This window comes from Heterocephalus glaber, unplaced genomic scaffold, assembly GCF_053883595.1.
Source record: "Heterocephalus glaber isolate CG9 unplaced genomic scaffold, H.glaber_assembly_v1.0 deba00001447, whole genome shotgun sequence".
Lineage (NCBI taxonomy): Eukaryota > Metazoa > Chordata > Mammalia > Rodentia > Bathyergidae > Heterocephalus > Heterocephalus glaber.
This window is the reverse complement of record NW_028258299.1, coordinates 3,659,568-3,673,583: the sequence shown is the minus strand read 5'-3', so window position 1 is coordinate 3,673,583 and position 14,016 is coordinate 3,659,568. Positions and strand designations below refer to the sequence as shown.

General features: G+C 59.7%; 1 protein-coding gene across 5 annotated transcripts in view; it reads left to right on the top strand.

Annotated features, from left to right (window-relative positions):
• Plekhg5 (pleckstrin homology and RhoGEF domain containing G5) overlaps window positions 1-14,016 on the top strand; it is a 28,751-nt gene continuing 14,735 nt past the window's right edge. Inside the window, exons 1-2 of one of the 5 annotated variants that reach the window (XM_087214388.1) lie at window positions 1-750; window positions 9,462-9,535. In XM_087214388.1, coding sequence (XP_087070514.1) covers window positions 618-750; window positions 9,462-9,535 — 207 coding nt within the window. In that variant the 5' untranslated portion in view covers window positions 1-617. Of the gene's footprint in view, window positions 755-8,736; window positions 8,843-9,027; window positions 9,536-14,016 lie in introns of those variants that run through there. The other 4 variants (XM_087214387.1, XM_087214390.1, XM_013065159.3 and 1 more) reach the window with 4 other exon arrangements.

The following is a 14,016-nucleotide window of genomic DNA, read 5'->3' as shown; positions in this document are numbered from 1 at the left end:
GGAATCTAGTGAGGGCTCAGAGAGGGGACCCTCTGCACAGCCCACAGGCCGAGCCAGGCCTCATAGGCCGCTGCTGCCCTCTGGCCCTGGAGGCTGCTCAGGCCGAGGCTCAGTAGGGCTGGGGGCAAGGTGTGCTTCTGGGGAGGAGGCTGGGGACTCTGGGGTGCCTCCAGGTACTCCCATTCCCACTGAGTACTATGGGGGGCCGCAGGCTGGGGTGAGGTCGGAGGTCAGCCGGAGGCCAGAATTGCTCCTGGGACAGCACATTTTTGTCCTCTGAAAACTTATCTTTGCAAAGCCACTGAGAAACAATTGTGCTCTTTCCCGGGCCTCTGCAGTCCCCAGACGGCTGGCCCGTCTCCGCAGCGGGGGCTTTGGGAAGGCGAAATTTGTAAAATGTCTGTAGGAGGGGAAGAAAGGCGCATTGTGTGGGGCTGGGGCCCTGGCCATTGGTCAGCTCCGAGGCCCCCGGCCGCTCCCAGAATACTCCCTCTCCAGGAGGCTGCTTTGCCGTAGCCCTGTGAGCCCCGGCTGCATCTAGGCCTCGGGGACCCAGGTCCCTGGGGCTGCCAGCCTCGGAAGGTGCAGGCCGGGCCGAGAGGCCCCTAAGTCCCAGCATGTTTCTGCACTGGAGGAAGCGGGGTGCCTATGAGCTAGAGGCGCTGCCTGGGGACCTGGCCCAGCTGGGGCTGGAGACCGTGGAGCGCTTCTCTTGGAGCTCCAGCCTGGACATCATCGAGGACCTCAGGGGTAGGTATGGCCTGTGGCCCCGGGGGGACACCAGACCGCCTCCTCAGCCCAGCATTGTGGCCCACTCACTGTGGCGTGCGGTCGTGGGGCACAGAGCCCTCCGGAGGGCCACTCGAGGGGAGGGGCTGGAGCATGGAGACCACAATGGGCACGGGGGCCTGCGCTGGGGCTGGACCTGCTGCTCGTGGCCAGCGATGGCCCAGGGCAGCCCTGGGCTCCAGGCACCTTGGCAAACAGGACTCACAGCTCCCTTGGGGCAGTGTTGTGGGATGAGCCCCTCTGGAATGTTTATGTTCCGGCTCCGGATGGGGGTCATTTCCACTGTTATCCCCAGGTTTCAGTTGAGGAAACCCAGGCATTGTGAGATTGGGCCTCTCAGGAGTCAAGACAGCTGGGCTTGGTGGCACATGGCTGTCATCCCAGTACTCTGGGAGGCTGAGACAGGGGGATGGAAAGTGTGAGCCCAGTCTGGGCAACTTAGCAAACTGGCAAGGCTCTATCTCAACATAAAACCTGGGGCTGTGGCAGAGCTCTTGCCTAGAATGTGTGAGGACCTGGGATTCACCCCAGCACTGCATTAAAAAAAAAGCAAAAATAAAAATTAACAGACCGGGGCCAGGGATTTAGCTCAGTGGTTCCGCTGCCTGCCACACAAGCACAAGGTCCTGAGTTCAATCCCTGGTACCAAAAAAACCCCCCAAAAAATTAACGGACAGTCTGGGGATTTAGCTCAGTGGTTCTGACGCCTGCCTTTCAAGCGCAAGGTCCCGAGTTCGATCCCCAGTACCAAAAATAAAAAAAATAAAAGGAAGCCGGGTGTGGTGGCGCATGCCTGTGATCCCAGCACTTGGGAGGCTGAGGCTGGAGCATCGTTGCAAGTTTGAGGCCAGCCTGGGCTACACTGTGAGACCCTGTCTCAAAAAAAAAAAAAAAAAAAAAAGAGAATTAGGATGCAGCTAAGTGCAAAGGCCTTGGGTTCAATCCCCAGTATTGCAAAAATAAAAAAGGCAAAACAAGGTCATGAGGAGCACCAAGCCCAGCACCTCTGTTACTCTCCAGCCCAATGTGTCTGGGACATTCAGGAGGAGGATAATGAAGCCTCTGTGTTGCCTTGAGGGTTCTATGCTCCCTGGGACTCCCTGGGGCAGAGAGGAAGCCCCACCTGTGCTGGCCTGATGGTCACTAACGCGAGCTTAGCTCTAGGGCACTTTGATGCAGCCAAGGAAACTGAGCCTGGCCTACAGGAGCCCAGCGGAGTGTGGGCACCAGCTCCCAGCACTGTTAGCCCTGGGCCCCCGAGGGAAGTGAGAGGGAGCCCCAGACCACATGGGAAGGGGTCCCGAAGGAGATGGGACCGTTGCTCTCAGAGGGAGGTGGCTGCCCCGGGGGACAGGAATGACCAATGTCCCTGTGCTCATTGGACCGGTGCCTGCCTTGGTGGGCTGGTGGGGGTGGCTGCTTGGGGCGGTGGGACTGGTGCAGTGCCCACCTGGGCCCCAGAGCGCTGGGCACTGAGGTGTGGGCAGGAGGCTGCAGGACAGGGCTGTGTGAGGAGGTGGCTTCCCTGCCCAGAACTCACTGGGGTGCGCAGGGTATGGACGGGGCAGGCAAGAGGCTGGTGCGGGTGGAAACAGTAGGTGAGGGGCCTGGTGGAGGACAGAGCTTCCGTCGGTCAGTCCCTCTCGGAGACACCGTGGGAGAGTCCTGCCTGCCTGTGGGCTCAGAGGCCCGCCCCCTGCATGCCCAGGGTCCTGCCTCGGGCCATGTCACCAGACCACCACAACCCAGGGCAGCCCAGTGGAGCCAGCCACGCCCTGGGACACTGGGCAGCTGCTCCCCAGGGGTGTGTGGGGGCTGCAGTCTTCTGAACCTCATTCTCCCCAGGCCTTTCCCCTTCACTCTCTGCTCCCACCACCCGGACGCCACCTGGAGCTACGCGGTGTGATCGAAACACACGGCGGAGAAGTGAAAAGAATTAAAATGTGCTATGTACACGGTGAATGTAATCATTATGTACTGCAAACAGGTACTGCTACAACTTTTCAAATTAAATAAAAACTAAATGAAAAATTTTATTACAGTAAAAGGCACATTGCCATGGATCCACCTCAAAATACCCCTCTGGCTCTGAGCATACTTATTCTGTCGTTCTTGCCACTTTCTGAAGCAGTTCTGGAAGTCCTCCTTCCTGAGTGTTTTTACACGCTGTGCTCAAAAGCACAGAAAACGCTGCTGTTGAGAGTCATCCAGCAGAAAGGGAAGCCCGTAAGAACATGACGCTGTGTCCTCATGCACTTTACACACCAGATCTGGCACCGTGCAATTTCTGGCTCTTCCCCAAAGTCAAATGACCATGAAAGGTAAACGTTTCGAATGGATTCAAGACATCGAGGCGGCCAGGCATGCTGGTGCATGCCTGTAATCCCAGCACTCAGGAGGCTGAGGCAAGAGGAATGCTGACTGGGCTACATAGTGAGTTCGAGGCCAGCCTGACCAGCATAGCGAGAAACTGCCTCCAGCAAAAAAAAAGAAAAGAAAAGGAGATATTGAGGCAGCCAGAACAGTGCATCTAAACACACTCCAGAAAGAGGACTTCCAGAACTGCTTCAGAAAGCGGCAAGAACCATAGATAACGTGTGTGAAGTGAGGGGGAGGATCGTGAGGGGAGAGTATCAGTGTGCCTTCTCCTGTAATACATTTTTTAAAATCATGTTTAACATTCACCGTATTTTTCAATCACGCCTGGTACGTCTGTGAAGCCCCCATGCCTCCTGCCTCTGGAGGTTCACAGGGACCGCCCCCTCTACTCCGGGCTCCTCCATCACATGCACCCTGGAACCTTCATGGCTGCCCTCAGGCAGGGCCACCTTGGGTCCCCCTCTATTCTGGTGCGGCTCCGTCAGGTCACCAGTGCTGGCACCCAGAACTCCTGCCCGCTCACATGTCCCCGGCCCATGCTCCCCTAGGCTGGCGAGAGAGAGGCCCTGGCACTCACACAGCCACCGGCTGACGGCACGTGAGCAGATCTGGGATGGGCCAAGGCGGCGGAGGGTGAGCTGACCTCACAGCTGTCGGGTGGGCTCAGTCCTGGCCACCAGTTGGCCCCTGGCCCGGCTCCATGCCAGTGGGTGTTGGGCTGGGTCAGCCCAGCCCCAGGATGGCGGTGGGGCCCCAACACGAGCATGACTGTCCCGAGTTTGCACTGCAGACCTATTTCTGCAGCCTGGTTCCAGCTCCCCCCTTGGCAACTCTCAGTTCCTCCAGGGCACTCGAAAGGAAGCTCATGGTGGGCAATGGACAGATGGGCAGGTGCCCATAGCAGCCTCAGCCAGAGGAAGTGGCCGCCTGGCCACAGGCCTTGGAGCAGGAACTGTGTAGACCGTTTCTCTGGCCCCGGGAAGGAATTCTGAGTGCATCCGCCCCAGGGGTGTGGGGGCAGGCAGCAGTCATGATCCCCAGCCCCAGGGGACGGGGCCCATGATGGCTCTGGGCTGCAGGCAAGAGCGGCATCCTTCACTGGGCCCCCTTAACTGCCCTGCCCCAAGATGCCCCAGGACCCTGGGGAAGGAGGCTCAGGCTCATTTCTTCTCGGAGTCCTGAGGGGCCCTGACCAGGGTCCAGCCTAGGGAGTGGCAGGTGTCTGGGACCACAGCTGTTTGCCCAAGCCCCACCCCTCTCGCTTTGGGCAGTTTGAGTCGATCCTGCCTTCCCAGGGTAGGGGGTCCAGCCCAGCAGAGCCCGGGGCAGCTGCCCAGGTGAACCCAGGCTCCCAGGAGGGCTGGGCTCAAGTGGGAGGGAGCACTGGAGGCCACAGCTCCTTGCCTGGCCTGGGGGACGGGGAGTGGTCAGGAGGCTGTGCCCTCTTGGGGTGGGAGGGTTCATGGGAGATCATTCATGTTTGCCTAACACCTAACTGAGCCAGGCACTGTGGGGGCACTGTGGGCACCTGGTGGTTAGGGGCACAGCCTTCAAGTCTTAGGGTCCTGGGCTCCAGTCCCAGCCTCCTCATGATCTATATGGCCTTAGGAAAGTCCCTCTAGTCTCTGAGCCTCAGTTTCCTCATCTATAAAATGGGGAGAATGGTTATACCTCCCCCTCTCATTTGTTTACAACAGTTCTGCCCAATAGATCTTTTGTTAACTTTTCTAGACAAAAAACTAAAAACAAACAGGTGGAATGAATTTTAATAATGTACAACGTTTTTGTTTTGTTTTTTGGGTCTCACTATATAGCCCAGGTTGGCCTTGAACTCGAAGTGATCCTCCTGCCTCAACCTCCCGCGTGCTGGGATCACAGGTGTGCGCCACCACACCTGTCAATAATGTACTTTATTTAGCCCAAGAAATTCCACCCACACTTTTTCATTCCAGTATGTCATCAGTATTTAAAAAAATCACCTGGGAGGCTGAGGCAGCAGAATGGGAAATTGAACCGAGCCTGGGCAACTTAGCAAAATGCTGTCCCAAGAAATAAAAAGGAGGCTGGGGATTTATCTCAGTGGTGCCGTGCCTGCCTGGCAAGCACAAGGTCCTGAGTTTGATCCCTGGTACCAAAAAAGAAAGAAAGAAAGAGAAAGAAAAAGAGCTGGTGATATAGCTCAGTGTGAAGGCCCTGGGTTCAATCCTCAGTATCTCAAAACAAAAACAAAACAAAGTAAAAGAACAAAGAACCCACAAAACCCACTATCAGTGAGAAACTTCACCTTCTTTCTCCTGCACCAAGTCTTTAAAATCTGGGCCAGGAATTTAGCTCAGTGGTTCCGGCGCCTGCCTCACAAGTGCAAGGTCCCAAATTCGATCCCCAGTACCAAAAAAAAAAAAAAAGATTTGACGTGTATTTTCTACCCCAGCACCCATGGACAGGCCCCCCCGGTGAGGGCCCCTGTCTGGCTTAGATAATGTCCCGAGTGTTGGACGGTGGGATGAGTGGCACTGGGAAGCAGGGCCCCCGAAGGTGCTCAGCAGCAGAGCTCCGGTTACTGTCAGCTCCTCCCAAAGCCACAGGGGACGGTGGGTGGTGTGTGCATGAGTCAGCGCCGAGGCCCGGAACAGCAGAGTCACGCAGGGACATTCACCTGGAATCTGGATATGTGGCACAAGACATCTTTCAGGAGGAAGAGGGGTTTGACGTGGGCCTCTCCAGAGAGGGCAAGATATCTGCAGGTCGCGACCAGGAGGACGGAGGACCAGGGCCAGGGAGGATGGGCCGGGCTCAGGGGTGGACACAGCGGGAGGCCATAGGGCGCGCTGGGGACTGTGTTGGAGGGAGGCAGAGTCCATGCCGCTCTAAGACAGACAGAACTCTGGGACAGGAGCCTTGAAGAACATGGGTCCTGGCTGCCAGTCTCCTCTGGTTTATCAAGAGAAGCCAAACATCTGGATTTTTATGTAAAATCTCCTGACTTTTCAAAGTTGGCGGCACTTCAAATTCTTTTGAAACACTGTTCTCAGCCAAACACAATATGTCTGCGGCCTGGCTAAGGTGGGGGGCAGACAGGAGAGGGGGACAGGGCCCGGGAAGGCCAAGGACAGGCCGTGGGAGCAGCCCTGCAGCCACAAGGCCACCTCCTCCTTCCCGTCTCCTCTCTAGGGTCCTCTCCACTGACTGGCTGCTGCTGCAGGTTCCCTTGTCCCTGCTTCCCTTAAATCTCAAGGCCTCCCATCCACCCAGACCGACCTCATGACCTTGGGCCTATGGGAATTGTCTGCCTCCATTCAAACTCTCAGCAAACCTGATTGGCTGAGCTAGGCCCAATCAGCTATGTCCAGGGTATGACATCACCAGGAATGCTGTCCCTCTCACCAGGCCCACCTTTTCTGTGAGATCTGTACGCAGGACAGATAACGGGGAAAGGAGCTCATGGCTGGCTCCTGTCCCCTGCCTGACCCCTCGATCCCAGGGCCCTCTCTGCACCGTGAACTGCCAGGGACCTGACTGATTTTATTTTATTTTATTTATTTTTGATTTTTTTTTTTTTGGTACTAGGGATTGAACTTGGGGCCCTGCACTTGCAAGGCAGGCGGTGGAACCACTGAGCTAAATCCCTGGCCCTATTTTGGATATTTGAGACAGGGTGTCACTATGTAGTTTAGGCTGGACTTGAACTTGTGCCAATCCTCCTGCCTCAGCCTCCTGAGTGCTGAGATCACAGGTGTGCACCCCTATACCTGGCAGCCTGATTCATTGAGATCCAGGGTGTCCCAGCTTTGGAACTGAGCTTGGAGAGAGCTCCCTCCAGGGCCACCAGGGCCAGGCAACCCAGAGCATGGGTCCAGCTTGCAGATGAGCTCCTCAGCCGCTCTAAGGTCAAGGGTGAGAGGCCAGGGTTCATACGGGCAGACTGCAGGGACAGACACACCAGTGCAAAGAACTCCAGAGTCATGGCTGCAGCCCCATGGCTACCTTGGGCAATCTGGCCTATGGTGGCCATGGCCTGGAGCAGGATGCAGCAGGCTGCTGAGGAAGGCAGACCCCAGGGCTAGAGGAATAACCCGAAGCCTCCAGGATATGGGGCAAAAGTCCAAGGACTGGGGGCAAAGGGCTCTAGATCCCGACCCCCAGGCCCCAAGTTTTGAGAACTCAGGGTCCTAGAACCTTACTGGAGCCAAGAGATGCTCCCAGACAGGGTGCATGGAGAACTCCCCCAAAGCCAGCCGGGGGGCTCCAGGTCCTTGTGGAACCCAGATAGCAGAGGAGGCCCCAGAGTTGTGGCTGGTGTGACCCCCGATGCCCATCCTCCCTTGAGCCAGCTGCCTCCACATCCTGGGGACATCCAGCCTCCTACTAGAGATGGCTGCCCCAGGAGCAGGCCAAGAGACACTGGGGGTGGCTCCCCTGCCAGCCCGGAAGCTTCAGGACACCCATGCTGGCCCTTGGTGCAGACGTGGCCCAAACACAGCCCCTCCTCACTGCAGTGCATATGTCCCCCCCCCCCCACCCAGGGCATGGTAAGCTCCCCACCAGGCCCATGGTGACCTCCCGAGGCTTGGCAGGGTCACCAACAGGGCCACTGCTCCCAGCCCCGGGCTTGACACTTGGGAGCCTTCCTGGCCCCTTGATGTGTGTTTGCTGAGTGAATCCAGGGAACTCAGAGGTCCTGGCACCCAGCATAGTTCCCTCTGCAGAGTCCTGGGGACCAGGTCAGGGTTCGGGTCCCCTGGTAGTTCCAGGGCCCAACCCCGGGTCAGGAATCCCCTCAGGGGCCCTGCTCCAGCCTTTGGAAACGGGGTCCTCTACACTTGGGACTGGTCTTCCGGGAGCCTCTGGAACCCATGTGCAGGGTGGGCGGGGCCTACATGTAGGTCCGAGACCCTTGGGGGTCTTGGGCACCTTTTCTTCTCTCTTCAAGGATTTCTTCCCAGGAAATGCTGTCAGCTGTGGACGATCCCACTCACATAAAGTGCAAAATCAGGCAGATTTTGCCTGGGATGGGTGGGCACCTTGGAGTGCGGCTGGGGGCTCAGGGGGGCCTGCTGCTGGGCCCGGGTGCTGCTTATTTTGTAGAAACGAGTTTGGTGGACTGTGGTGAGCTATGCACTCACAGCAGCTTTGCTTTTCTGTGCCTATGTATCCTCTAATGAAGACTGGAAAACGCAAACCAACAGAAAATAACAATGAAAGTGCAGGAGTCTCCAAGCCCACTCCCAAGCTCCGAGCCCACCTCTGGGTCGGCCTGCCTTGCGGACTCAAACTCCCTGACCCAGCGACAGTCACCCTGCGTGGGTGGCGTGGGATCGGGCTGCAGCGGGCCGGTGTCCCTGCCCGGCGCGGCCGTCCCGGCGGCACCTGGCCCACCCCCGGCCGCGCCCCGCCTGCCTTCGAGTCCCCCGCGCGGCCCGCTGGGGGCGCTGACCACGCCCTCGAGGCGTGCGGTGGGAGGGCCCACCTGGGATACACCCCGCCCGCACGCTCGCTCGCCGGGGAGGTGCTAGGGCCGCGGGGCGCCGCTGGCCGGGCCCACTCGCTCGACTCCCCGCCCCCCGCGCGCCGCCCGCCGCCCACCTGTCTCGCCCGCCGGCCTCGCGGCTCCGACCCGCGCCCGCCCGGCACCCGGGTGCCCGGCCCGATCCGGCCCGCTGGCGCCTGAGCATGGGTGAGTGCGGGGCCGAGGCGCCCGCCCGGTGCAGACTGGGGTGCGGGGCGCGGGGAGGGGGCTCGGCTCGGCGCGGGCTGCTCGGCGGGGTGCGGGCAGCTCTGCCCCAGCCCCCTGCAGTGGCACCCCGCTCCCCACAACCCCGGCATCCTGCAGCCCTGGGCGAGCCAGCCCTCAGGAGGAGGGGCAGCTTGCAGGGGGCCAAGTGCAGGGCCAGACCTGGACAGCAGGGAGAAGGGGTCCCCCAGGTTTTCCTGCAGTGATTCGGAAGGCATCTTGGACCTCTGGACTCTCTATCCTGCTCCCGGCACCCCTGCTGGGACCCCTCAGAAAATGTGGGGCCCTAGGTCACCAGGCTCCCCCCACTAGTGGGACAGCTGATTCCCAAAGCCTTTTCTCCCCATGGAATCTGGACAATTTCTCCAGGGAGCTGCAACAAGAAAAGGGCTCTACACACAGATTCCGGGCAGATAAGTTGGCATTTAAAAGAGAAAAGGACGCTGACCTCCTTTGAAGGAGGCTTGAGGAGACGCTCCACCCATCCCTGGTTGGGAGGCCACTGGGCTGGGGAGCCTGGGCACCTGGCATCCGACTGATACCCTCTGCTCCCTCTCCGCAGCCGACCAGAGCCCAGCTGAGAGGGGACTGCACTGCCAGAACCCGGCCTGCATGGACAAGGGCCGGGCTGCCAAGGTAGGAGGCTGGGCCGCTGGGTGCCCAGGGTGGAGGGCACTGGGCTCTTGCTGCCCTCTCTACCAAGCCTGGTGTCCATGGCGCTCAAGAGGGTGCAGGGGGCTGGTACCCGTGCCCTCTGGGTAGGGGCGTGGGCAGCTAGTTTAGAATGCAGAGGGCTGTCCCTGGCTCAGGAAAGGCAGAAGGGGGACTTCTGCCAAAATGAGGGGCACCTTTTGCCGAATTGAGGCCTTTGGAGCAGCCCTGGGGTGATAGGCACTGCACCCTTCCGAAGGGGAAGTGGTCCCCAAGGCTTGGCCCCAGTGCCCTGCTGGCACCTGGCCACGCTTCAGGCTTGGATGTGGATCTGGGACTCTGTGGGGCTTGGGAACTTTGGCTTTGGGGATGACAAAGGGTAGAAGATGGGGCTGCCTGGCCTTGGATGTGGGGCTCAGGAGTGGGGCAGAACATAAATCCAAGAGAACGAGGCTAGGAAAAGGGACAGCAACAGGGGCATCTCCCGGACACCTCTTCCTGGGACGTGCTGGGCTCTGTGCCACATGCTTTCCAAGCCTGGTGCGCAGCTGTGGCAGCTCTGCAGGGCTGGTATTGTCACCCCGATTCCCAGATGAAGATACCAGGGTTCAGAGAGGTCGTGTGATTTGGCCGAGCCTCACAGCTCATGCGAGATGGAGCCGAGTTCGGCCTCCGCAGAATCATTTGAGTGACAATAGTAAGGACTGTGTTGGCACCAACGTCTCACGGTGCCTTCCTTCTGAGATGATCCTGTCTGGGTTCCCAGTTAGGGATAGGTAAACTGAGTCTCAGCGGGTTGAAGTGGTTCACCCAAGGACACATGACTGGAAAGTGGGAGACGAGGGATTCGAACCCAGTACCCAGGTCTGTAATGGCAGGGCTCATGTTGCTAATCACTGTGTGGCTTGGCCCTACCAGCTGCAGAAATCGGAGATGCCAGCTCCCACCCCAGCTGCTTCAGACACGCACACATGAGGAGAGGAACATGCAGGACTGTTCTGGGGGTGGCAGGGGAGGGGGTGCCTCCAGTTGCCGTGGTCACCGGGCAGGGGGGCGGCTGTGATGTCAGATACAATCTGCTGGCAAGGCTGGCGCCTGGCACTGGGCTCAGCGTTGGCTGCTTTTCTCTCCCTGGATGGGGGCTCCAGGCAACGCATATCCCGCCAGGGCCTGCAGAGCCTGAGGCCTCTGCAGAGGTGACTCGGGGCTGGGACACCCTGTGGCAGCCCCCCGGGCCCTGCCTGGAAGCAGCAGAGCCTGCATGAGGGCATCTGTCTCAGGAGAATCCCTCGGGACCAGATTCAGTGTGGGGACATGGATGCCAGAGTGACAGGAGAGAGAGTCAGGAGGACATCCTGGAAGAGGAGGCCTCTGCTGGAAGCAGGGGTGGCCCAGGAAGGGGGTGCTGTGGGGCACAAGTGCCGGGCCAAGGTGACAGGAGGGGCGTAGCCAATCACTGCTGTCTGTGATAACAGCCTTTGCTGGGCGGAGGGGCTCAGTGAACCCACGGAGCCTGGGTGGGTAGGGACACCGCTGCCCAAGAGGGCAGGCACCCGCCCACCTCACACAGCAAGGTGGGCAGAGCTTGGTCCTGAGTGAGGTTTGTCTGATCCCGAGCTCTGGTTTGTTTATTTGTTTATTTATCTAATTTGGGGGGGTACCAGGAATCAAACTCAGGACCTTGCACTTGTGAGGCAGGTGCTGCACCACTGAGCTGAATCCCCGGCCCTTATTTATTTAATTTTTGTTTGTTTGTTTTGAGGCAGGGTCTCCCTTTGTAGCCCAGGCTGGCCTTGAACTTGTGGCAATCCTCCTGCCTCAGCCTCCCAAGTTTGGGGATTACAGGCCTGTGCTATCACTCCCAGCTATTTAATTTTTTTTTTTTTTGTACCAGGATCGAACTCGGGACCTTTCAGTTGTGAGGCAGGCACCAGAACCACTGAGCTAAGTCCCCGGCCCAAGCTATTTAACTTTTAAGACAGGGTCTTGCTACTTAGCTCTGGCCCTGAACTCATTATGTAGCCGTCCTCTGGAGCGCCCTTGGGGACAGTGATGTCCCTAACCCCTCCCCCGAGCCTGGATGCTAGGCACCCCAGCTTTGGTGTAGTCTCTTGCTACCTTGTGGGCTTTGGTGAGGCCCTGGTCCCCGGCCCAGCCCAGCAGATGCAGTGCTGGGGGCCCCGCCGTAATTCCTCTGCTCCATGACCCCACTCCCCATGGCTGCTGTCCCCCTCACCCTGTGCATGGAAGTGGGGGCTGGGGGCCCCTGAATTAATGGGCAGAATCCTAGGTCAAGGGATCCACAAGGTCCCTGGCCTGGGGGGGTTCGGGGCTCCCACTGGCTCCACCTCTGCTTAGGGTGAGTGGGCTCAGGCACTGCCCCTGCCCTAGTGATCTCAGGGTTCGGCCCAGAGATTGGCCATGAGGAGCCTGTGGGGGGTATCAGTGAGGCGGGGATCCTGGAGGGCCTGGCAGCTGGGTAGTTTGGAGTCCCCAGGTCAGTGCCAGGTGGAACAGTCCTCTCGGGGCCAGCAGGAGGGTGCAAGAGGCTGCACCAGAGGCTGTGTTGGAGAGAGGGGGAGGATGGGCTGCCTTCCAAAGTAGGGGGACCCTGGGCCCTGCAGATTCCTCAGTCACCTGCCTCGGGTTGGGCCGGGGGTGCTTTGGGGTATTTGCTACTGCTGTCCCTTTCCTGTTCTCCCCCTGCTTCCCCAGCGTCCAGGGCCACACTGGGGTCTGGTAGCCACCCTCAGGCCGGACATTCTGGAGAAGTGGACAGAGAAGGAGGGGCGGGTGGGGGAGGTGGACCCCAGAACCTCTCCCCGTTCCTTCCCAAGGAGCCTTCTGTGTGGCACTGGGGGAGGGGGTGCCCAGAGTCTAGGCGGGGCTCCCAGGCCCTGATTCTGGGGTCAGGGCTCCAGGGCTCCAGGGCTCCCCTTAACCCTGGTCCCGAGTGGGACCCCCTGAGAGGAGGAGACCCGTGGTGTGGGCCCTGCACTCCCACCAGCTGCCTTGGGACAGTGGCCCGGGACCCACCCGGAGGACAAAGGGTGAGGCCCAGGCAGAGGGGAGGAGGAGCCAGGGGCTGGACCCTGGCAGAGCCACTCCACCCTGGCGAGCCTGCCCAAGCTCACAGGCTCCACCCTTAGTTTCTGAGGTACTGGTGGGGCCTTGGGGGCAGCAGGCACCCAGGGGTGCTGAGCTCTGCTAGGGAGGCCCTGGCAAGGATATCGCTGCAGCCAGGGCGCCTGGGCTCCTGGTTCTGGCCCAGTCGGCCCGGGATCCTACCCCAGACCTGTGGCTTCTGCTGGTCACAGAGCTCTTCCACCCCACCCAGGCTGGGGTCCCAGTGCACTGTGGGACCGGGATGCCCCGAGGTCCTCGAGATGCTGCCTGCTTTCCTGGGGCTTGGGAGATGATGCTGGGGGCTGCCTTGGAGGCTCCATTATTCAGCAGCCCCTGCGTCTGGTTTTGAGGTATCGCTTTCACCCGGCACCCTGACTTGCGGCCTGCAGCCTGGCAGGCTGGGGAGTGCCCCCTCCCCAGGGAGTCATGGGCGGGGCCCTCCTGGGCCTGCACAAGAGGTCCAGCTCCCTGCTCTAAGAGGAGGTGGAGCCCAGGAGCTGTGAGCACCCCCTCCCTGCAGGGCTTGGGCTCCTTTCCTTGTCCCACCCTGCGCTTGCTGGGCCCTGGCCTCTGGTCTCTACTTGATGCAACCTGCTGACCCCATACCAAGGGATTCTCCCCATGCTGGCTGTGGGAGCTCCCTGCCCCCAAGAGGGGGCTTCAAGACCCTGTGCCCAGCCTTGCCCTGTGTGAGGCCCAGGGTGTGGTCCCCAGCTGGGCATCCATTCCCCACTTTCGCACTGGTAGCCTTGGCACAAGTCACATGACCTCTAGGCCTTGGTTTCTTCCTCTCTGGTAAGTTGGGGCCAGCACAGTAGCTCTTCCTTGGAGTCTCAGAAGTGGGGTTTGCTGCCTCCAGTTCTTGGGAGAGGTGTGACTCTTGGGTCCTTCAGGAGAAGGTCGCTTTCTGCCTGGGGGGCAGCAGCAAGGACAAGGGGCTGGAGAAGACCCCCAGCATTGAGGCGCCTGCAGGCCCAGCAGGCCCAAGGTCACGGGTCCTAGGAAGGAGAGACCCTTTGCCTGAGACTCCCCTGTCCCAAGTCCTTCCTCTGCCTTCACATGTGCATCCATTCATCGACGTCACCAGTTTGAGCCAGACCCTCACGAGCGCTGAGGACACAGCTCGACGGCCAAGGTCCTGGGGCTCTGGCAGGGCCGTCCTAGCAGGGAAATGACAGAGGGCATGAGGAAGTGAGATGGCTGCGGGGGTTATCAATGCTTAGAAGGAATCAGTCTGACTTTGGAAGACTGAGAGAGGGTGGGCGAAGGGGCATCTTTTGGAGACCCCGCCTTGAGGAGGCTGAGTTGGAGTGGGGGCCCAGTGCCAGCGCTTCGAAGGT